The sequence below is a fragment of the Camelus ferus genome, chromosome 13 (genome assembly GCF_009834535.1).
Source record: "Camelus ferus isolate YT-003-E chromosome 13, BCGSAC_Cfer_1.0, whole genome shotgun sequence".
Lineage (NCBI taxonomy): Eukaryota > Metazoa > Chordata > Mammalia > Artiodactyla > Camelidae > Camelus > Camelus ferus.
In genome coordinates, this window is record NC_045708.1 from 14292999 (window position 1) to 14318846 (window position 25848).

At 35.2% G+C, this 25848-nt stretch overlaps 1 protein-coding gene across 12 annotated transcripts in view; it reads right to left on the bottom strand.

Moving 5' to 3' along the window:
* EIF4G3 (eukaryotic translation initiation factor 4 gamma 3) overlaps nucleotides 1-25848 on the bottom strand; it is a 319236-nt gene that overhangs the window by 74284 nt on the left and 219104 nt on the right. For all 12 annotated transcript variants that reach the window (XM_032495372.1, XM_032495370.1, XM_032495371.1 and 9 more), the window contains 2 exons: nucleotides 4850-4938; nucleotides 498-744 (listed from right to left, as the gene is read on the bottom strand). In XM_032495372.1, coding sequence (XP_032351263.1) covers nucleotides 498-744; nucleotides 4850-4938 — 336 coding nt within the window. The remainder of the gene's footprint in view (nucleotides 1-497; nucleotides 745-4849; nucleotides 4939-25848) is intronic.

The window sequence follows — 25848 nt, forward strand, 5'->3', positions numbered from 1 at the left end:
TCACAGGGCACTTCCCATACCACAGGTGCTTAATAACTCAGTCATACTGTTTCTGACTGCCTATTGGAGTTCAGTTCTACAGTGATTTCTGTCAAGACAAAAACAAAAACAACCACTACATTCAAGGTTTGTGAAATGACAGGTATACTATCTCAAGGAACATGGTCATATCTGATTCCTTTCAATTAAAATTAATAAATTAAATTTCTCTTGTCAAATTCCACCAGCCTAGCACTGACTGATTCCCTTTGCCAGCTGCTCTTCCAACGCCAGTAAAAGCAGAACACCAGCATCAATCATCACTTTCGCCAACACAGGACTCTGTGGATTTGCTAGTCACTAACTTATGCCTGCTGATCTACTCCGTAAATGTTACATTGTGATTAGCCTATTTCTTCTGTCCAATATTTCTCTATGAGGAGGCAACATCTCTCCATGTTGCAGAAGAGTGAAGGGGAGAAAGAAAGACATACACAGGAAGGCAAGGATAAACTTACCTGATTTAAATGGAAATGTGACCCCTTCACCAGAACTATCAGTGGAGCCTGAATTAGCATCTATTCCTTCACCCTCAGAAACACTCTCAGCACCATTACGTACAGGCTCAGCTTCTTCTCCATTTTCTTCCACAGCTTTCACTTTTTTTAGGTCAGAGGGGTCTCTTTCAGGATGAAACCCTTGGCTCATTTTATTCTGTTCAGATTCAAGTAGTTTGTCACCTGAAAGCTCCTCTTCAGCTTTAGGCTAAAGCATAAGTAAACACAGAGGTTATTTTTTTTTCACAGTGTGTAAATATACATGAAGACCTACACCTATCGCCTCAAAAAGCATAGGAAAACATGTCACTCAAGATAAGGATGTCTGTGTTCAGCATACAGGACTAGAATGGTAAGTTTATTTAAAACACTTTTCTCATTTCATCTCCTGGAATAAAGCAGACAATTCAAATGGCTACTGAAATGCTTTAACATGACTAATGAAATCTAAATATACCAAAGGTTAGAATGGAAAGAACTGTTAATCCTTGGAACCTGACAGATATGAGAGTCCTAGTCAGAATCTAAATCAAGCACTCCTACCCTTGCCACTAAACTCAGCAAATACAAAAAGAAACACTAGAGGGTATTTTTGTGCTGATCTCTGGCTGCAAAATGGAGAGTTCGATGAAAAGTTTAAAGAATCTGAGCCCCATAAAGCTGATCATCTCTCATTTTATAAGGAGGCCATTTGTTAGTTAAAATCTACTTTTGTTTACTGGTTCCTAGAATTCTCTGAGAATCATATTCAAATCATACATGGAAAAATGCTTGAAATATATGCCCCCAGGGAGAAATCTGGGTTCTGGTGCAGCTTGTCTATATTTAAAAGGTAAAACACAATTAAAGTTATTCACCAGATTATATTTGACCATCTCAGTTTCAGAAAACAAACAAAGAAAATATTTCTTAAGGGTCATATGAACTATCAAAACCTGAGGCAAAGTTCTCAATGAATTTTAAGTCTTTCTTTTTCATGAAGGAAAACACTGAAAACAATCCTCTGGAAAAAGCACTCAGAAGAAATAGAAGTTTACCAAATTCCAGTTGATAAATTCACACTAGGAGAGCCAAAACAGAGACTCCGTTGAACTGGGTTGACAGAGGATTGTATAAAAGAATGTCATATACACCAGGAAGTATCTACCCCAACTAATTAATGAAAAATAATATTTATTGGCTCTTAGAATTCTCTGAGAGTTAAAAATTCTACTTTGTTACATGAGTGAAGTATTGTAACAGGTATAGTACCAGTAAATTTTCTTTTACCATAAAATCAGATCATGGGGGAAAGAAACTAAATTTTAAAATGTTATGAACAGAAAGAGATGGTTTTTAGGGCTTGTTTGTATAATAGCAATAAAAAGTTCATCCAAAGACACATACCCATACTTCCTCGCTCCCCTAATAGGAAGATAGAGCATGGAAACCACCAAAAGGAAGATAAGATATAAAAATTCCAAGAAAATAAAGGCTAAAAAGAATTTTTTTTTAATAAAACATGGCAGAAAGTAGGCATCTTTTAGACTTTGAGAAAAAAAATGATCTGCCAAGTTTGAATCATGAATTAGCAGCCTCACTGCTAATTCTTATTTTTGCTTTTCTTGTTCGATAATCTACAGCAGTCTAACTCAAAATAACTTTGTAATAACACCTTATAATTAAGTATAGGTCATCAAGAAGATCTTTAATAATTTGGTATGTTAGTCTGTAAATGGTACTTAAACTTATTAAAGAGAAGTATTACTACATTAGACAATCATATAGAATTCTTATTTCAGACACTGTAAAATGTGAAAAAACAGTATTTTAGAGAAAAAAATTTACTGAGTCCTCTTCTCTGTACCTAAAATCAACACACAATTGATTGGGTATAAACAGACTATGTATTACTTGCAGAGTAAATCTCTAATTGGAAAAAAATGTATAAAGAACCTGGTTCCATCAATGACAATCTGTAATTAAGAGCACAAAGAATCACTGAGGTGTCTGAGGCATATTGTTACAGGGATATATTTCACGGGAATCCATAAAATAGCTGCATTAAATATTTAAGGTGATTATTCTTCTCACAGCAGGATGCAGCTCTATTCAATTAGTCTTTAAGTGTCTAATAGTTCCTAAATTGTTTACTCAGAAAACCAGATTGAAAAAGGAAAGCACCTCATTGGCTGGACTGTTAAAAGCAGAAACTTTTACAGAAACTTGTTAAAAGAAGAATTTAGTTGATAAAACTGCCTGCTTAATGCATGAGCTGTTAAAGTGCTAGAAAATCAGGTTGACAACTATGTATGTAATGATCAATGAAATATCCTAAAATTTTAAAACAAATTTTAAGATGCCTTGACCAGTAATTTTAAGATGAATCATCCTTCATGCTATCTTTCTTGGCTTTAAAGAATCTGATTAAATATTTGCAATGATGAAACAACTCAATATGTAACTTTAAAATATGCTGGTACCTGAAACATTCTTTTAAAGGCTGAGAAAAATCTAAAAGGAGAGTCTGATAACCAGTGAAAAAAGAAGACAATGGCAACCAATATTTACCAAAATACTCTAATAAATGCTCAATTTTAGGAAAGACAACAGACCAGGATTTCTGGAAAAAGTCTGTGTATAAATGACCAAATATCTTTTTATTACACTTTTGAACTATATGTTTAAGAAAAAAGCGATTGGTTTAAAATGAATCCAAACAGTTCTCGTGTATGAATAATAACAATCTAAAGCAAGTTTTAGCAAATACGGCTCATAGACCAAATCTGGTTCATCATCTGTTTTTGTACAGTGTGCAAGTTGAGGATGGCTTTTACACTTGTAACGGCTGAACAATATTCCAAAGAATATTTTATGACATATGAATATTATATGAAATTCAAATTTCAATGAACATAAAATTTCCATTTTTCAATAAATTTTTACTAAAATATAGCCACTCATTCATTTACACATTGTCTATGGTTGCTTTTTGACTACAGCAGCAGAGTTGAGAAATTGTGACAGTGATCACACAGTCCACAAAGCCTGAACATCTACTATTTGGACTGTTACAGGAAGTTTGTCAACCCCTGACCCAAAGATGAGGATGAATACTTGGAAGCAAAGGAATGGTGACCTACCCATTTAGCATTCAATAATGCTTAGAAAAATAGTCACAGGGCAAAGGAACACGAAGTAAAATAGAAGAAAACAAATAAATAACAGTTGAACCTAAAGAGAAACCAGTTTGTGAAGTTCTTACAGCCATACCAGGAATGTATGAGACTCCCCTGGCTCTGGAAGGTATTTTATTCTCTGTAGGAGCAACATTTTTTTTTGTTCAGTTGCAAAACAAGTGCAGCAACTATTTGCACCTCTATGACTTATTGCCAATTCTTACCCCCTGAAAACCACAATGAAATCATACCCATGAAACATTTTAGTTGTTGCTATGGGACTAACTGTGACATCAACAGAGCATCATGTAAGAGCAATGACAGGACAGGGAGAAGTAATAAAGGGGTACTGAAGCTGCCTGAAGAGGGTAAGAATTATAAATAGATAGAAAATCTTTATGAAATAAATGCACTTAAAGTTATTTAAAAATAATTTCTACATTTTAATGTTTCATCTTAAACATTCAATAAAAATTACTTTAATAAAGTAGATTTAGAAGAAGAGCTCAAAAAGAAAAAAGCAACATAGAGATGAGACTGTTTATACTACTCTTCAAAGCTTCAGTACTTAACACGAAGGATACTGAGATTACAAACTATGAAATTGTTAGTGTACTCTTTAGGACTAAATCTGCCCTTGACTCCTCACGTTACGTCCGGGACCTGGTGTGCTGTAATCTACAGCAAAATCTGGTGTGGCTTAGTTTAAATAGACAAATCATATGTGGAAAGTTATGTTACTGGGTGTAGTTAAAAGACAACAGATTCAAAATAAATTTCCCTAAAATGTACCAGATGATTTCTACCAACATTGCTAACAGGTTCTCGAAAAATAAACAAAAACCCGCCAACATTTTTAAAAACCAGATTAGTGTTCCCATCTGCTTAATAAAAGGAAAAAACTGATAAATAAATTATTTTTGCCATTTGAGGAGAGCTATTTTGAAAAAGAGACAAGAATTCAATGAAACTGAAATACTATTAATCTTTTAAAAATTCTGTAAATGAACTTAAAAAAAAAAGACTCTGAGCTTAATATATAAAGTCTCGCTTAGAAAAGAGTATCTCAAGAAAAAGTTATAAATCCACACTTTTCTTAGGAAATGGCACTACTGTTCTTAAGAGGAGCTAAAGAGATTTACTGCTGCCCCCTACCTCCAGTTCTGCCTCCAATACCTCTTCAGTGGTTCGGGTCCGATCTTTTGGTTTCTTCCACATCTTTGGTGCAGTTATAGCTGTCTGAGCTGAAATATAAGAGCAGGCTGCCATTACTTCCCTGCAAAGTTTGGAAATTTTCAGTCTAAATTCTCAAATTTAGCAGAAAAAAAGAGGGCTTCATTTATACGCAGGAGATAGATGGAGGATAAAATGAACGATCGTGTAGTTGTGGCCCAGAGATTACAATGTCAAACGTTTTAGGCACAAATTGTTCACATCAGCTCACAGAGCCTTCAACCAGTAGCCCCAATTGTTACTACTTCATGGTTAGGACATACCTAGGCAAATAATTCCATATGTGATGGGCATCTGTGTAAGAAACCTGCCTACCAGCCGATTCTGGAGTCGGGTCTGCTTCTATTGGTTAATCAACTATGTGATCTTAAGCAAGTCACACTCTTAGACACCAGCATAATCAATTATAAAGTGTAAGATTAGATGATACCTAAGATTCCATTAAGCCACAAAAAATATTAAATTCCAGATTCTGTTTTTTTTAAGCTTTCTAGACAACAAAAGGACACTTTAAGATTTCATTCAGTTCTCATTTCACATCAGTGCTGTTGGCCTGGCCTTTCATACTGCTGGGATGAAAACTAAGGAAGAAACAGGTAAGTTATATCGTACCAGAAGTTCTAGATGGAAAATTAAGCTTACAAAGAATTTTTAAAATTTTACTCATTTGGCTTACAAATTCCACAAAATCATTCAACACTTGGGTATGCACTTTAAAGACAATTTAAACATCAGATAGCAAATAGAATGTATTAATACGTTGATTGCCTACTGTGGATTAGGTGCCCCTGAAGAAACACAACTGTCACCCAGATTTGTGTGCTGTGGCAGTCAATGTGTTAAAAGAATGCCACAGAAGGCAACACATGAGTCAACAGAAAGAAGTGAAGTATTAAGACAGATGGGTAGGTAGGGGAAAGAGTCAAAGAAAGGCCACTTAATGAATATAAACACTATTAAAAATGAATAAACATGAATCTGAAGGGACCCATCTAATCTAATTTCCTATAGAAATACAAGATCCATTAGATCTCACTAAACCAACCAATCTATCTGGGGCAGGCTGAAATCTTTTTTGGAAGAACAGTATAATATGAACACTCACTGGTTTTGGGAATAAGGAAAAAAAAGAGACATTTAACACTCTTCTCAAAATTATTGCACCCTCATAAAAATATTCTGTAACTCTCCTTTGTTACACACACTCTCAAGCCAATTTTTCTTTATCTTTTCCTTCACAGACCATAAGGAACAAGAAAACACTGTAAGACCAGCTGTTATTCTTTCTTTGTGGCCTACCCAAGGTAAACCATACATTTTCTCGAAGTATGGAACTCAGATTATGGTAACTATGCGTGGGTTTAAATTTGTTATTGCCTTACAGTCTTACGATGAACATGTATATTCATGTATGTAGTATGTAGTAGCCTCTCTTCATTTTTTACAAATCTTCTGATTTTATGTAACCAGTATGTTTTATGTGCATCTCTCCAAAATGCTTGTGATTAATTCTCCTTTCAAAGCAGAATCCTTTTTAAGAGTTATACAGTCTGGTGAACTTGTACATCTAAAATTGTATTTCATATATGCATGGATTCAGTTCTAATTTGCATTCATGGAAAAGGGAAGACCACTTTCTGGAGGATTCTTTAAGATCGAATATAAACTTAGGAGCAGTTTCTTCTAAACAACAAAACCAAAGATGTAGATAAACTTCCTTTCAAAACTATATCAAATGTACCCAATCCCAAAACATTAAACATTTCTTCCATGGGTAACATAACACATTTAACATTCTTTATTCAAATCAGTTACTTACACACAGGAATTGTTCCTCACTATATCCAAGTGGCTGTTTAAAGTTTTGATTTAAAGCAGTAATCACAAGAAGAGGTGAGAGAAAGCACACACTGCTTTAGGAGATTCTCAGCCATTTTAAAAATTGAACACAGATACACACACACCTAGTGTCTAGTGAGATTGTGATTTACATCCCTTCTCCTACTATTACTGATGGTGGAAAGGTGCTGTAAACTTTGGGTATTCCAGTGGGGAGAAGAGGTAGGTGACAAGGGAGGGAGGAAGTGAGGGAGGGAGAGAGACAGAGAGAGACAGAAACACTAACTCCCTGATTTAATGGACAATTAAGATCAAATTAGCTAGAATAAGGGAATCAAATTTAAGATGCTGCCTCAGATTTGTTCCTTCCTTTCTGGTCCATTCCCAATGCCTACACCTTAGATTAGACCCTTATTACTGCAGTGATTTAACTATGAGGTAGTCTCTTAACCCACTGCCTCCAATTCTTACTTATTTAACACATCATATTCAATACTGCCTGAATTATGCAGTTTCTTACACAGGGTGGACACATATTTGTTGACTGAACAAGTAACAGCAGCTCTCTGATAAAGAGGTATTACTGACATTCCCAAACAAAGACATAGATTCCTTCCTCCTTGTCTTGCATTAAAGCATCACAGGACAAGTGACAATCTCTGCATGGGACTCCTAATTATTGGAACTGAGATGCTTAAAGGAATTCTCCATAAGAATCCCATTCTCCAAAAGGACTCAACTGTTATAAGCACATTTAATTTCTACCACTTTAAAATAAAAAATGCAAAATAAAGCAATACTATGATTTCAAGATATCTGAAAAATTTTCCATTATTTGCAGAAAAGTCATGTGTTCCCTTAGAGTTCCTTTTACGAAATGACTAACAAATAAATTCTGAAAAATACTGGGGACACAGACAAGGTTAATAATTGGGTTTTAATAAACAAATGAGACCTCATCAAACTAAAAAGCTTTTGTAAAGCAAAGGAATCATCATCAAAATGAAAAGGCAACCTACTAAGTGGGACAAGATATTTGCAAATCACATAGCCAATAAGGGGTTAATACACAAAATATATAAAGAACTCATACAACTCAACAACAACAAAAAAAACCCCAAAGTGATGGAAATGTTAGCTATCTTGATCGCAGTGATGGTTTCACTGGTGTATACACCTATCAAAATTCTTCAAAACTGTACATCTGAAACACGTGTAGTTTACTGCACAGGAATCCTACCACAATAAAGGTGTTTAAACAAACAAACAATCCAAAACAAATTGATTTTAAAAATGGGCAGAGGATTTGAATAGACAGTTTTCCCAAGAAGACAAACAGAAAGCCAAAAGGCACATGATAAGATGTTCAATATCACTTATCAGGGAAATGCAAATCAAGACAAGATATCAACAACATCTGTTAAAACGGCTACTATCAAGACAAAAAATAACAAATCTTGGAGAGGATGTGGAGAGAAGGGAACCTCTGCATACTGTTGTTGAGGCTGTAAGTTGTTGCAGCCACTATAGAAAACACTAAGGAAATTCCTCAAAATATTAAGAATTTAACTACCATACAACCAAGCTATTCCACTTCTGTATGTTTATCTTAAGAATGTGAAAACATTAATTTAAAAAGATATATGAACCTCTGTGTTCACTGCAGCCATTATCTACTATAGACAAGATATGGCAACAAAATACATCGATGGATGAATGGGTTAGATGTGGTGGGTGGGTGTGTGTGTGTGTGTGTGTGTGTGTGTAAACAATGAATATTACTCAGCCATAAAAAAAAGAATGAAATCTTACCATTTGTGACAACACGGACAGACCCTGAAGGTATTATACTAAGTGAAGTAAGTCAGAAAGAAAAATACAAATACTATACGATTCCACTCACATGTGGAATGTAAAACAAAAAAACATTTGGTTCAAAACACTGTAATTTCCCTCCTGATTTCTTCTTTGACCCTTAGGTTATTTACAAGTATATTATTTAGTTTCCAAATATTCTAGGGATTTCCCAGAGATATTTTTCTTACTGATTTTCAATTTAATTGCACTGTAGTCAGAGAACACACCTGCTTTGACTTAAATCCTTTGAAATTTATTAAGACTTGTTTTATGACCCACAATATGGTCTGTCTGGGCAAATCTGACATTTGCACTTCTGGATCTGCTGTTTGAGTGTTTAGTAAGTGTCAATTAGGTCGAGTTAGTTGATTGTGTTGTTCAAGTCTTGTATAGCCTCACTAATTTTCTAATGAATCTATCAATTGTTCTTCTAATTATGTCAATTCCATGTCACTACTTTTTAATGTGAAATGCAGTTAAAATTGTTCTTAATAATTATTTAATGATTTTTGCCTGCTAATTTTAGTAACTTAAGTCAGTTATAAAACAGTTTTGATTGATTTATTTTTGTGCTCATTATGGGTCATGTATTTTCATGGCTTCAGTGGTTAATTCTAGCAAACATATGAGGAATAAACAACACCAATTCTACAAACTTTTCCATAACATTGAAGAAGAGGGACTACTCATCAATTCATTCTGTGAGGTCACCATTACCCACATACCCAAATGTGAAAAATACCAGAAAATGACATGCTAATATCCCTCATGAACTTAGATGTAAAAAAACTTAAATAAGATTTTATCAAATCAAATTCAACAATTCATGAAAAGAAAAATACCTCATGATCAATTTTTATCCCAAGAAAGCAAAGTTGGTTTAACATTCAAATACCAAGTAATTAATGAACAAAAATAGAAAACCATGACTGTCTCAAGAAATGAAAGAAAAGCATTTGATAAAATCCAATATGTATTCTTGATTGAAGTAACAAATCTGTCAGCGAATTACAAATAAAAAACTTCTTCAACCAGACAATTCAAAAACCTATAGCTAATATCATACTTCATGGTAAAAAGACTGAAAGCTTTTTCCCTAAGACCATTACAAAACAAGAATGTTTACTTCCACCATTTCCATTCAACCCTGTACTGGAGGTTCCAGTTAGAGTAGTAAGTCAAGAAAAAGAAATAGGGGAGGAATAAACTGGGAGGGGGAGGGATGAACTGAGAGGTCAGGATTTGCAGCTAACTATCATATACAAACTAGATAAACAACAAAGTACTACTGTATAGCACAGGGAACAATATTCAATACCTTGTAATGGCCTATAATGAAAAAGAATATGAAAAGGATTAAATATATTACACACACACATATGAGTCACTATGCTATTCACCAGAAATTAACATTGTAAATCGACAATACTTCAATAAAAATAGTAACCAAAAGAAGAAATAAAAGGTGCATCAAGTTAGAAATGAGGTAAAACTGTCTTTCTTCAGAAATGATGAGTATTTACATAGAAAATCAAAAGGAATCTCCACAAAAAATGCTAATAAAACCAGTAAGTGAATTTTAGCAAGGTTGTAGGATATGAGACAGAAAAAGTCTATTATATATCCATATATGCTATAAAAAATCAAGTTGAAATAAAAACACCATTGACAATAATATCAAAAGATATGAATTTGACAAAATTACAAAAGCTCTATATATTAAAAACTTCAAAATATTCCTGAGAGAGTTAAAGAAGACAGACTTAAATGTCAAAGTACATTATGTTCATGGGTCAAGAAGACACTATCACAAGACATCAATTTTATCTATAAATTCAATACAAACTCAATCAAATTCCAATTGGTTTTGTAGAAAAAAGAATTCTAAAATTAAAATAGAAAATCAAAGGACCATGAATGGCCAAAACAATTTTGAAAAAGAATAAAGTTGAAGGACTTAACGCTACCTGATTCCAAGAGTTATTACAAGCCTCAGTAATCCTGACAGTGTGGCATCAAGAAAAACAACTAGATCAATGGAAAAAACAAAATTCAGAAACAGATCCATACATGACATATTTTTGGAAAAGGTGTAAAGGAAATTCACCAGAAATACTCACATATTACTGGTGAAAATACAGAATGCACAAGTACTTGGAAAATGTTTTGCAGTTTCTTAAAAAATTAAACACACACTTACATATAACCCAGTCAATTCCACTCTTAGTTATTTACTCAACAGAAATGACACAATATGTCCATACAAAGACTTTTACACAGAAGTTCATAGCAACTTTATTTGTAAAAGCTCAACACAGGAAACAACCCAAATGCCCACTAATAGGTGAACAGACAAATTGTGGTACATCCATAGTGTGTCAGCAATTTTTTAAAATGAACCACTAACGTGCAACAATATGGATAAACCTAATGAGTGAAAGAAACCAGACAAAACAGTTCATGCTTTCTGATTTCATTTACGTAACACTCTGAAGAATTCAAACTAATCTACAGTGACAGAAAGCAGATTAGTGCTTGCTTGGGGACTGGGGCGAGGGTAGATCAGGACGTAAGGATTTATAAACCAACAGGAGGAAACTTTTTGAGCTAATAAATATGTTCATTATCTTGATGACTGTAATGGTTTCATGAGTATATATAGATGTCAAAACTATTAAATACTTTAAATATGCACAGGTTAATTTTATGTCAGTTATACTTCAATAAAGGTGTTAAAATGGTCTAGGTGGTTTCTAAAGTAAATAATCAATAAGCATATGCATACATCTGTTATGAACCTGCTAAAAAGAAGTGCTTTTTAAAGATTTTAAAATAGCATATAAATAGTATTCTTCTATTTATGAAAAGAAATATAAATCTATTCAAGTAATGGTATCCCAAAGGCTTTTTTTCTTACTCTTAACTTTTGCTTTTTATCTTGTAATTTTCTTCTTTTTAAAAATGACAAAAATATCAGTTGAAACACACAAATATAAAGGTAATATTCCTCTCCGCCAGCTAGCCAATTCTAGTTGCCTGAGGTAAACAAGAGTTAATTAACAATCTTTGGTACACAGTCTGCCATACCTTTATGGTTCATACAAATAATCACTATCAAACATAGGTTTGTTTTTTTTAAAAATGGGGTCATACTATGTAAGTTATTTTGCAAAATGCTTTAATTTTCCTTAGTTTATTATGGAAACCTCTTCAGGTTGTCAGATCTAGCTCATTGATACATCAGCTACACAATATTCCACAGTATACATGTACCATTCCTAATGAAAAGCCTTATATTTTTTGCTGTTTTTCTTGCCACAGAACTACTTTTAAATCCTTATCTACCTTTACTTCTAAAAAAAAGAAAGCATGTGCACATATACACATTCATTTTAATAGATACTGCCAGATTTCATTCCAAAAAGATAAAAGCAATTCACAGTTCTATCATAAATACATCAGTATTGAATTTCTTCCATTCTCATGGGTATTAGTATATTTGTCAAACTAATAGCTAAAAAAGGGTATTTCCACAACTAATAAGGGTGAGTTATCTTTTCCTATTTTTTATTGACTGTTCTTTCTGTGAATTTCATATTTTATCCTTTACTCAATATTCTGTTAGATTGTTTTTTTAACCTGCAGATACTCTATAAACAGATTAACCTTTTATTACTGTGTCTTTAATTTACTTTTTGCCAAGACAAAAGTTCAAAATTTTATTTATTATAATTTTATAATGAATGTTCTCTAATGAATACATGTTATGTTTATAGACAACAAAAAAGCCTTGAAAGAAAACATGAATTTTAATTAATCTGAACTAAAGGCAAGAAAAAATCTTCCTTTTTGATAATGTCTCAAATACTTATCAGTGTGTCACTTTAAAATCCAAAGATTTTAAAATGGATTCACTTGCATGAGAATGAAACCACTAGTAGCCTCATAATCTTAATTTAAACCATGTATTTCTCTAGTTTCTGAGGCATATTAAACCTAGAAATTCTACCTTCTGGTCAACAATAGGACCATTTCCTGCCCGACCAGTGCTAAAAATTCTACCACCAACCAACTTAACATACCATTGCTACTCTATACAATCAAAGACCTGGATACAAATTAAGAATGCATTATTAGAATTTCAGTCATTTGGAGATAAGAACTGTATCTTACTGGTGTTCTTTGTATATCCAGGATTTAATAAATATGTTCACTAAAACTCAATCAACAAATACCCTGCAATCAAAATTAAACCCAGTCTCTCTATAATAAAAAACACTGCTTCAGTCTTTCTGTATTAAGTAGGTATTACTATTTCCATTTCAGAGATGAAGAAGCTGAAATACAAGAAGGTTAACTAAATCATCCCAATCCCAGAGAGAATAAAGGTTGTAGCTAGAATTAAAACACAGATGTTAACTCCAAAGCTCCTGTCTTCCCAGCACAATACTTTGCCTCTCAACTCTACCTTGTTCCTGTAATTTCTCATCTTAATCCAACTTTCAGACAAGCTGAGATCTGCAACCCTTTGCTGTGGTGCTTGCACCTGGACAAACATTTCCTTAAGCAACAGAAAACAAAGAAACTATAATGGACTAAAAATAACTGCATGCATGTGCAGCTGGGGCAAATTATGAACAATAAGATACAAAAAGGCCAAAGGCCAAAGCCCAATCGCCACTTCTGAGGTGCCAGGAGCAAAAGCAGGGTACTGCGCATGATCCCTGCACACAGCACCATCAAGGGGGTGGGCAGACTACCTAAGCCACCCCTCCCACCCACCCACCAATCTGCCCCTACCCTCACCCCCATTTAAGGAACCAGCTTGCTTCTCACTGGGAAGCAAACAAGGCACCTGTTACTCGTTTTTTCACTCCCTCCTGCTGCAGCAAGAGTCCCAATAAAGTCTTTCTTGAATTCCTCACCTGGCTTCTTATCACTTTCTATTGATTATCTTTAATCAGTAACTTCATTTTCATTTTAGTGAAGCAGTCTTTTGTTTGTGTAGCAAGAAAAGATGTGGAGTTAAACAAGAGAGGGTAGTGTGAAGAATGCTGTTTATCTGTTACCCTTACATTCTGTCAAGTAATTAGGAAAATAAAATGACAATGTGACTCAAAGTAGGTTTCTTCCAAGCTCAGCAGAGGACAAGTTCATTATGTAATTCTGAGAACAAAGATGACTCCAATGAGACCATTATTAGATTTTCTAGGGCTCTGTATTGTATTTTATTGCTCTTTTACAGTGTCACAGGCACTTCCGCATTTTAATAAATGTTTCTGCACCACTTCTACCGTGATCAAAATAGATTCCAATTTAAGGTAAATTTAGTACAGATAAAGAAATGTCAATCAAACACTATAGTACAAATATGTAATTTAATTAGAGAAGAGACTACAATCCAAGTAATTACCTTTCTGTCTACTAAAAGCTTTCCATTTCTAAATGTAATACTTCAGCTCACTGCCTTGAATACTGAAACCCAGATGAAAAAAACCCCCTCCTATCTGATCATTAGTGAAGTCCACACTGCCAGTGCTCTGCAAAATGCAGAGCAGTCTACAAAAACCTTCATCTGGAGGAACCTCTAGAAGTAATAAAACACACCTTAACAGATGTGATCCCTTATCCCTTACCTCTTCACCTTCTTTACCTTACCCGACCCTATGTTAACATATCTGTCTCTCTGTAAGAGTCATGGAATTCCCAGTGGAAAGTCAGCTCTGAGTCCCTGAGGTCAGAAGAGGAGGGCTTGCTAAGTAGGTACAAATTAACATTGCCTGAACTACTGAAATCAAGCTATTATTCAATTTAATTCTGAATTTCTACCCCAAATAGTTAAATATGAATACATCAAAACCTCTCTTGGCACATTATGAAAGACCCATCATCAGTCCACACATCCATAATTCTTCATTTTCTATGACAGTTCCCAATCTGAAGATTCTTCCCTGTATCCCAAAATATGGATCAGAATATATTATCAAAAGTTACTTAAAGTTACAATTCATCTAAAAATAAATTCAAATTTTAGAGAAGATCTAGAGTTTATCTTGGAAATCTGAAACAGAAAATGTCAACATCTATATATTCCACCTAGAGTTGCTTAAATGTTTTTTGAGTTGGATAGCACTGTCTTAAATTCAAATATGTGGAATTATTAAGCACTCTTTCTGAAAAACTGACCTGATATAAAAGGTATTTTAAAACTACATACAAAAAAAATTCCTGAATACTTCCATTCTTCTAATTGGTATTATTGAACAATGACTGGAGTATACTCCATTTGTAACATGTACAGGAAAGCCATGCTTTTAGGGGTTGTAACACGATTTAATAATGTGATTTGTGCAATTTATGAAATACATATATACAGTATCACATTTCAAAGGGAGTTTCTCCCTATATGATTAGATACACAAATTTAAACATTACAAATATTACTCAAATCTCATTTGAATTCTATGCTAAAAAATAATAACTAGTAATTAAAATTATGACAGCTCTGGGACTCATTAAGTAATTGTTGAATAAATGACAACTATTAATGAGGGTGTTATGTTATAAAAACACTAACAGTTTTTGGATGTTATCAAGTATTTCATTGACACTGAATGCTATCACATATAATGACTTCCTTTTTCATTTTTTAAATGGTGCATTAGGTACTAAGGTATAGTCTAGATGACATGAATGGATTCTGGTATCAGTAAAAACTTGGGCAGTTATTAACTAATGGGCTGCGGATGACACCATCTGTGCTTCTGCTGTCCTATTTAAGGTGAGTACATTCAAACCCCTGTCATCATCTACCTGTTTACTCAACTGTTAATTTTTATGAATATTATAGTCATCTCCAATATAAAATAAATTGCTACATTACAAATTACTTTAAATGATTTTAAATTATGAGAAGCAATACAGTATAGAGAACTAGTGGTTACCAGTGGGGAGGGGAGAGGGGATGGGGATAAAGAGGCACAAATTACTAGGTATAAAACAAATAAGCTACAAGGAAATATTATAAGTCACAAGGAATATAGCCAATATTTTATAATAACTTTAAATGTTATATAATCTAGAAAAATACTGATTCACTATGTTGCACACCTGAAACTATTATTGTACATTAACTATACATGAATAAAAAATTTAAATAAAAAAATTTCTGAAATGAGAGACAATACAGAGAAGTGGTTATGAGCATTGGATATGGAGCTGAGTTTGAATGCTGGCTCTGCCATTTACTAACTGTACAGCCTTCAGCAAGTATTATTTCCTCTCTGTCTCCATCTCCTTTTCTGTGAAACAAGGTAACAGGGTTGTTGTGAGGACTAAAGACATTAATGCAACAGTGCCTGACAAACAGTATGCACTTGGCCAATGACAACTATTAGTGAAAATCAACAATTTTTCCATCTAGGGTGGTATGGATTATTTTAAATATACTTGAGTTTTAGATGCCCTAAATACCCCCCCACCCAAGAACAAACTGACATCAACAAAAACCTTTGCTTAAATGAGTAAACAAATAACAAATATTTAATAAAAGCTCTGTGGGGGTATAAAACAAATCAGAGTTTTACTAATCTTGAAGAAGGTGTAAGAGAGCTAGAGAGATAAAATGTATACATATCAATATTCATAAAGCCCTGTAAGTATTCTAAATCAATAAAACTTATATTTAGGTGTTAAAAGTCAAGGAAATCAGAATGGAAAAATATGTGAAGATAGCCATATTGAACAAACTAAATTTTGAGCAAGCTTTTTAATATGGCCTTGGTTGAGAAGACAGCATCAAGGCAACAATGTGGGCATTAGCACCTAGGTGTGGAGGATTGGCTAAAAAAATTAAATGGTAAAGTTGGGGACAGAGAGTGACTGAGAGGGGGACCTGAAGGCTAACCTGGCAGCCAGGATCTCATACCTTTGACAACAATGACTCTCTAACTCTAGGACAGATACATCCAAAAACAATATTTCCTCTGGATGACTTTTCAGTGAAATGGGTGCTGAAAATAACTTTTACTGGTAAGTATCAAAGCAGAGAGAATTGCAGCAGCTGAGGTAGTAATTTGAGAGTCTATAAAATGAACTAGAAAGGACAGGAGGTTGAACACATGGATGGATAAAAGAATGGGATGACTAGCTAGAAGGATAAGAAAGGCCTGGAAGGTGACTCAATTGAAGCCAAAACAGATTAAGAACTAATTTACATCAAAGGAAATTCAGAACCATTACTTATAAAACACAGATCCCTTATGTTTCAACCAAAAATAACGACTCTGCTTTCCCAGGCCAGTTGGTGTTCCATAGTTGTGACATCAAAAAATGTCCCAAGAATGGTTACTATAGTAGTACATTTACTACCTAGCTGAGAACACCCTCTCAAACTCAGGTAACACATAACTACTAATAAAATAATAAGATAGAATAAATACATAGTTCAGGCATAAAATACATCAAAAGACAATTCGGTTTCAGGTTGTACCCCAACATTCCTTTATATCTGGTACTGTACATTATGGTGTTTTTGTTGGAAGCTACTTCCCAAATTTCTAAGCTATAACTTCCCTCACCTGATTAACTTCTATCTTCAGGGTTTTCAGCTCTTGGCTGATGCCTCTGATAGATCCTTATATAGATGCTGCTAGCACAACCACTCACAGTCCTATTCATTTTTTCAAAAATAAAAGCTAAAGCTTTTTTAAAAAAATAAATTGAGGTATAATTCACATACTATTAAATTCACCTTTTAAAAGTATACAATTCAGTGATTTGTAGCTGTAATGGAAAAAACTTCAGTCTTTCCACCTTCTTATGTAGGGAAAAACCTAGTTCTTCCCTACTGTGTATTTCCTTTTCTGTTCATACAGAACAGTTCATTTCTGACACTTCTGGTCACCAAATATGTAGGGGTTTTCCCTCACAATAAGCAATTCTGTGACATAAGCCGTGTTTCCACAATTTAATACAATCTAACACTATCTATCCAGAGACAGTGTCAGATATGACAAGTCAGGGCTCAGTTCCACAAGACTACCCTCCCATCCCCACTTCAGATGCCAGTCACAAATCCTGGATATTACCTATGTTTCTTACCAACCAGCTATAGAGTGGGGGTTCCAACGACCCCCTCCCTCAGGTTTGCTAGAACAGCTCACAGAATTCAAGGAAACAATCATGTTAACCAGTTTACTAAAGGATATGATAAAGGATACAAACAGCCAGATGAAGAGATACATGGGAGGAGGCCTGGGAGAGTCCAAAGTGCAGGAGTTCCCTGTCGTCATGCAGTTAGGGTGCGTCACCCTCCTGGTGAGGATGTATTTGCAGCCTAGAAGCTCTCCAAACTCCCTACTATTGGGATTTTAGTTTCCTCATGTAGGCATAACCAAATATTAATTCCAGTTGTAATCCTTCCCCTCTCTCCAGAGAATGAAAGGCGGTGGGGCTGAAAAGCCCAAGCTTTTAAATCATGACTTTTTTTTTTTTACAGTTACCAGCACCCATCCAGGAGTCATCCAGAAACCCATATAGAGTCACCTCAATAGAACAAAAAATGCTCCTACTCTCATCACATAAGAATTTACAAGGTTTTGAGAAGCCCTATGTCAGGGACAGAGGTCAAAAGCCAATATTACAACAAGAGACACTCTAAGTATTCTTATTACTTGGTAAATTACAAGAGTATTAGGAGTTTTGTACCAGGAACCCGAGGTAGAGATCAATATATATTTTCTATTACAGGCATACCTATGAGATACTGCAGATTTGGTTCCAGAACACCACAATAAAGTGAATATGGCAATAGAGCAAGTCACACAAATGTTCTGATTTCCCAGTACATCAGGTTTATAATGTACTGCAGTCTGTTAAATGTGCAATAGCATTATGTCTAAAACAAAAGTACATACCTTAATTTAAAAATACTCTTATTGCTAAAAAATGTTAAGCATCATGTAAGCCTTCAATGAGTCACAATCTTTTTGCTGGTATACGTAGATGCTAATGGCTGCTGACTGATCAGAGTGGTGGTTGCTGAAGGCTGGGATGGCTCTGGAACTTCTTAAAAATGAGACAATGTTGAAGTTTGCCTCATTGGTTGACTTTTCCTTTCATGAACAACTTCTCTGTAGCATGCAATGCTGTTTGATAGCATTTTACCCACCGTAGCACTTCTTTCAAAATCAGAATCAATCCTCTCATACTCTGCCACTGCTTTATTCTAATCCTTTATTGTCATTTCAACAATCTTCACCAGGAATAGATTCCATCTCAAGAATCCACTTTGTTTGCTCATCCATAAGAAACAACTCATCCGTTGGGAGTTTTATCACGAGATTGCAGCAATTCAGTCATATCTTCAGGCTCCACTTATAATTCTAGTTCTCTTGTTTCTACCACATCTGCAGTTGACTCCTCGCTAAAGTTCTGAACCCCTCAAAGTCATGCACGAGGGCTGGAATCAACTTCTTCCAAACTCCTGTTAATGTTACTATGGTGGTCTCATCCCATGAATCACAAATGTTCTTCATGGCATCTAGAGTGGTGAATCCTTTCCAGAAGGTTGTCCATTTACTTTGCCCGGATCCATCAGAGGAGTCACAATCTATGGCAGCTAATAGTCTTACGAAACATATTTGTTAAATAATAAGACTTAAAAGTCGACATGACTCGATCCATGGGCTGCAGAATGGATGCTGTGTTAGCAGGCATGCAAACATCATTAATCTCGTTGTACATCTCCATCAGGGATCTTGGGTGAGCAATGATCAGGTTCACTGTCAGCGAGCAGTAATGTTTTAAAAGGAATCTTTTTTTCTGAACAGTAGGTCTCAACAGTGAGCTTAAAATATTCAATAAACCATGTTGTCAACAGATGTGCTGTCATCCAGGCTTTGCTGTTTCATTCATAGGACACAGGCAGAGTAGATTTAGCGGAATTCTTAAGGGTCCTTGGAGTTTCGGAATGGTAAGCAAGTACAGACTTCAACTTAAAGTCACCAGATGCATTAGCTCCTAACAAGAGAGTCAGCTTGTCCTTTCAAGCTTTGAAGCCAGGCACTGACTTCTCCTTCTAGCTATGAAAGTCCTAGATGGCATCTTCTTCCAATAGAATATTGAAAAAGTCTGTAGTTTGGTGTAGCCACCTTTATTCATTACCTTAGCTAGATGTCCTGGATTCTTCCGCATCAGTACTTGCAGCTTCACCTTGCACTTGTCTGTTATGGTGATGGCTTCTTTCTAAAGCCTCATGAACCAGCCTCTGCTAGCTTCAAACTTTTCTTCTTCAGCTTCCTCACCTCTCTCAGTCTTCATAGATTCGAAGAGTTAGGGCCTTGTTCTGGGTTAGATTTTGACTTAAAGGAATGTTGTGGCTCATTTGATCTTCTAGCCAGACCATTAAAGCTTCCTCCTTATCAGTAATAAGGCTGCTCTGTTTTCTGATCATTTGTATGTCCACTGATGTAGCACTTTTCTTTTCCCAAGAACTGACTTTTCCTTTGTATTCACAACTTGGCTAACTGTTTGGCACAAGAGGCCTAGGTTTTGGCCTGTCTTGGCTTTCGACGTGCCTTCCTCACTAAGCTTACTCATTTCTAGTTTTTGATTTAAAGTGAGAGAGATGAGACTCTTCCTTTCACTTGAAAACTTGGAAGCCACTGCAGGGTTATTAATTGGCCTAATTTCAATATTACTGCATCTCAGGGAACAGGGAGTCCATGGGAGAGGGAGAGAGATGGGTCAGCAGAACAGTCGGAACACAAACAACATTCATGGATTAAGTTCACCTGCTTATAATGGGCGTAGTTAGTGGCGCCTCAAAACAATTACAATACTAACATGAAAGATCACTGACCACAGATCACCGTAGCAAATGTAATAATCATGAAAAAGTTTGAAATATTGTGAGAATTGCCAAAATGTGACACATAGACATGAAGTGAGCAAATGCTGTTGAGAAAATAGCACAACAGACTTGCCTGACACAGGGTTGCCACAAACCTTCCATTTGTAAAAACCAGTATCCGCAAAGTGCAATAAAGTGAAGTGTATATTATAAAGAGATACGCCTATAGCTCACAAGAGCGTATTCATAGAACTGTGCGACCATCACCACTGTCAAACTTCAGAACATTTCACCACCTCCAAAAGGAACCTCATATCCATTAGCACTCCCTCATCATTCTCCTGAACCCTTGACAACTGCTAATCTACCTTCTATCTCTAGGAATTTGCCTATTCTGGACAGTTAATAGAAATGGAATCATACAATATGTGATCTCCTGTGGCTTTTCCACTTAGTGTAATATTTTCAAGGTTCATCCATGTTGTAGCATTTATCAATATTTCATTCCTTTTCATGACTGAATAATATTCCATATTTTATATAGATATACGCATAGCATGTTTGTTTATTCATTCATTAGTTGATGAACATTTGGGTTATTTCTGCTTTGGGGCTGTCCTGTTTATTTTTCCCCAATCTTTTTGTTTTCTCTTGCCTTTCTTCCTAATCTTCTATTCCTGACCTAAGGAGGAAAATAATAATGTTATTACTACCCTCTAATGGATGCTTCTTAAGGCTTTCAATGGTACAGACTCTCCTTAAAACTCATGTTCTAAGCAGAACTTCTCCCTTCCAAATGACAGCAGTGGTCACTGAGATGTGTCTGACCATTGTGAAAATTAAGTGACATAATAGTACAAATCCTTTAGTCAAAATTATACATGCATATAGGGACTATTCTAAGGGATTTTCTACCATCTACTGCCTAGTAGTTAATTAAAATTTTTCAGATGAAATCCTCTTCCTAAGCTTCTCTCCTTTAGAACATAAATTCCTAAGGGCAGAGATCATGACACCCATTTGCTCTCTGTAATATTAGTATACTTCAAAGGGAATATTTCGGCCCTTAATACTAGCTGAAAACAGAATAATTAATATTTAACATTTATAGAGTGCTTATTATGTGTCAAACACTATGCTAAGTGCTTTACATATATTACATTTCACCATCACTACAAATTGAAGTAGATACTATTATCTTCCTTTTCTGGATGAGAAAACAGATTTAGAGGTTAAGAAACTCAAGATTACAGAGACAGACAAAGGGAAAGGCTAAGACTCAGGAGTGTCTGACTGTTGCCTTGATCTTGACCACTATATTTTACTGCTGCTGTTCAGACTAACCAAATACATGAAAAGTTATATTCAGATCCTATGCATATATATTCGGAAGATTGCTACTATAACTAAATGTAACAAGAAAGTATTATAGTAAAAAGTGAGAAGCTTTGATTTCCTCTTGAGAGTGAATGCCCCCCACTGCCATCCATCACTCTGAAGGGTTTGAGCAGAGACATGAAAGAGGAGTGAAAAGTCCAGATCTCTATTTTAAAGAGATGACTGCATGGGAAAGAATGAACTTGAAGGGGGCCAAAGCTGGAGACAGTGAAATGAGAGGTATCCATCCAAAAGTGCAGATCTAAGGCAGCGGTAGAAGAAACGAAGGGGAGGTGACAAATTCAACACTGTATCATGTAAAAATTAGAGTCTTGTTAAATGACTGTACATGAAAGGAGTGACTCAAGGAAGAAGCCCATCAACAGTGACTTCAGGATTTTAGCTTAATTAAAGCCAGTGCCACTAACTGATATAAAAGAACAGGTTTAGGGGAATAGGTGGTTAGTTTGGTATTAGGTATGTTGAATCTGAGATTACTCTGGGATTTCCAAGTGGAGATATTCAGCAGGCAACTGGAAATATAAGACTGAAACTCAGAAGAGAAGCTGGGATGGAGACAAAAAATAGAATTCATTAGCATATACATTGGAGCCATCTACCATTAGAGTAGACGAAATTATCTGTGAAGAATGTGTTGAATAAAAACAGAATTAAAACATGATCTAAATATGAGAGAATTTTTTGGGTGGTGAAACTGTTCTATATTTTGATTGTGGTGGTGGTTACATGACTTTACACGCCTGTGAAAGTTGACAGAAATGAATGTTAAAATTAGTGAATTTCACAACACATAAATTATACTCAGTAAATCTAACTAAAAAAGAAGAAAAGAGAGGGTAATCAACAGTATTAATAGTGGTAAAATGGCCAATAATATAGCACGTTGGGAGCATAAACCAAGACTATATTAAGGGGGGAGAGTATAACTCAAGTGGTAGAGTGTGTGCTTTGCATGTAGGAGGTCCTGGGTTCATTCCCCAGTACCTCCTCTAAAAATAAACAAATAGATAAATAAAACAAATTACCCCCTCCCCCCCATAAAAGACTGTATTAGTAACAGTGAACACAGTAGAAGCAGAAATGGTACACTACTCTTGAGAGGTTTAGATAAGAGAAAGAATGAGTGTAAATGGTAGCTAAATGGACATATAACACTGAAGGAGTGTGTGTGGTATGAGAGAGACTTCAGCATATTTATAATGAGAAGTCTGTGGAAAGGTGGTGAATAAAACTGCAAGGGGAAAGCTAAGAAACTCTGATGAAAGTTTGGATAGTGACAGGTTTGTAGCTCTGGCAGAAGGTTGAAAAAGGCATACTCAGTGCACTTAGTTTTCTAAAAGACAGAAACAAGGTCATCTGCTGAGGGTGAGGAGGGTTGGACTGAGTACAGGATTTTACAATAGGAAATTCATAAAAGGAACGGCTGTTGGTGGAAAACGCATGTTTGTAGAGTCACATTCACAGTGGTGTAATCTTGTGCTATGCCTACTGAAATTTAAGAATAGAGGAGATAGGGTATAGCATTGTTTGTCTAAAGGAAAAAGGAATAGGAAAAATTACAGAATTTGGGTAAGAGTGTAGCTCAGATAATCATCCTTCTCCATCTTTGCTCAAATCTCATCTTTTATAGAGCCCTAAATTCTAATCATGTTATTTAAATACTACAACCTACTGCCCCTCCAGCATGCCTTTCCCTGCTAGATTATTTTTATAGCACTTAAAACTTTCTAATATACAACTACGGCAGGGATCACTGGATTCTTCACTGATGAATCTCAAGGGCCCAGAACAATGTAGAACATGGTAGACCCTCATTAACTATTTGTGACTGAAACAAGTGGGCTTTCACAATTCCCTTTGAACATGCATTAAGTATATTCTCTAAATCCTGAAAATGTTGTAAGAGCTTTATGTCAATGTTAAAAGCATGGTAGAAAGAATAATATAAATGTGAAGTAAAGGAAGGCTTGGGTTGTAACTCTTCCTGTGACCCTGAGAAACCCAATTTACCTCCATGGCTTATCTCTGTTATCAGCAAAATAGGAATAATCATATCCCAGAAAGTAAAAAATAATCTTTAAATCATAAGATTAATGCTTGAGATGCCCGAGAAAAGGCCTTGTAAACATAAAAAAGATTTTATTATGATTGCAACTAAATTACCAAGTACTATTAATATAACAGTAGAAAATGGAGAAAAGACGTATTGAATGGAAAACATTTTGGATATTTTTCTACATTAGCAGTGAAAATTACCTTATCAAAGATATTGGAAACTGTTCTCAAGAGGACTGTATACAAGGTGAAGATGGATATTGAAGAGAAAGCTTTTAGCAAGACTACGCTTGCCTGAAGGAGAGCAGCATTTCCCTACACTGTCTGGATTACCCCATCTAGAAGAAGTAAGTACAATGAATGGTTTCTTCTGGAGGCATATTAATTACTAAGTTTGGGGGGAAGGGGGCTAAATTCTGAACAAAGAATCTACTCTATTCATGTAGATATCGGTAACTAAGTTAACTAATATCCAATGAATGAAACTTCAAGGCTCATGTTGCAAAGAAATAAACTACTTAAATAGTGGGGAAGTATATACCACTTAAAACTCTGTAAGGTGCTTGCCAGAGGCTTGACACATGAGCCTGTTGGTAAGTTCCACCATCAGGTGTCTGGACTCATTCCATAACAGACAAATATTGACAGAATTTGACCTACCACCAGTATTCTTTAGAGAACGCTTCAGATTTCACTTCCAAAAGCTAAAAGACAATAGGAATGACATAGCAGAAATGTAATTTTTAGACAGCTTTGTCGAAAACATTTTTGTAAACAAGATGGGGAAATTCAGACAATTTAATTTACTTATCTCTAAGGATTATTCAGACTCAAGCCTCATTCTTTTAAGTATTGCTCTGCTAGTGTTGACAGATAACATGGAACCAGGAACACGTAAGAAGTTCTACTCACAAGGTTCCAGATGTAGTCCTCCAGAGGAGTATGAGAAGCTGAACTACAGCGGTGCACATTAAGGGAATGACTGGGCTTGTGGGATACTCAAGCCACTGGTGACCCATTTTCAGTCCCAGCAACTATATCTTCCAGGGATATTTCAAATAATTCTCAGAAGATATAAGTCCAGCAAAGGCAAGAATAAATTTCAAACTCCATATTCCTGATGCTGACCTTTCGATTACGGTTTTAGAAATGAGTCTTTTCCAGGTTAGTCTACACAAACTGAAAGACTTTATTTTATCTCCTTGGTTTTCTGCTTACTTATGTTTTATTTCTTTTACAGTACTTTCAAAATTCACAGATGAGAATAAATTGAATTATTATTAAAATATTTTTTCCTGAATTAAACTATGCTTGTTTTATACTGAAGTAAATCAAAAGCAAAAACAGCAATTCAATTAGCTGAGTGAATCAGAATTCTACTAACATCTCCCAAAGCATACAATCATATCTCCATTAGAGAAATGAATCTCTCATCTTGCAACCTACAGAAACTGGAAACAAGCCCTCAACTTTAGCTGAGCCTACAAGAATATAAGACACTCTTGGAAGCCACATAAACAAGGTCAGTTGCTGCTTCCACTGTAGCCACTACACTACTGGGGATATAGGACGCTGTGCCAGTCTCTATAACCCAGGAGTTTACATTTTAACACCTATATGGCAGATATGAAATCTTGGATCCCTACAGAGTAAGGACTTGAAACTACGATTCTCACAAAAAAAGCCCTGAGACTCCTAACAGAATGACAGCTTCAGTGAAAAGGAAGCTAAAGCAAGATACAGAACAAAATAAACCAGTGGACAAACACAGAATGATAACAAAGAAGGATGTTTGGTTTCGACTAGGTGGAGAGAGACTGCTACCATCCTGAAAATCTGCATATACAGGGAATGGCTTTACACTTTGCTTGAGGTATGAAAATATAGGTTTAGGACATTAGGTTCAGATTAAGTTCCA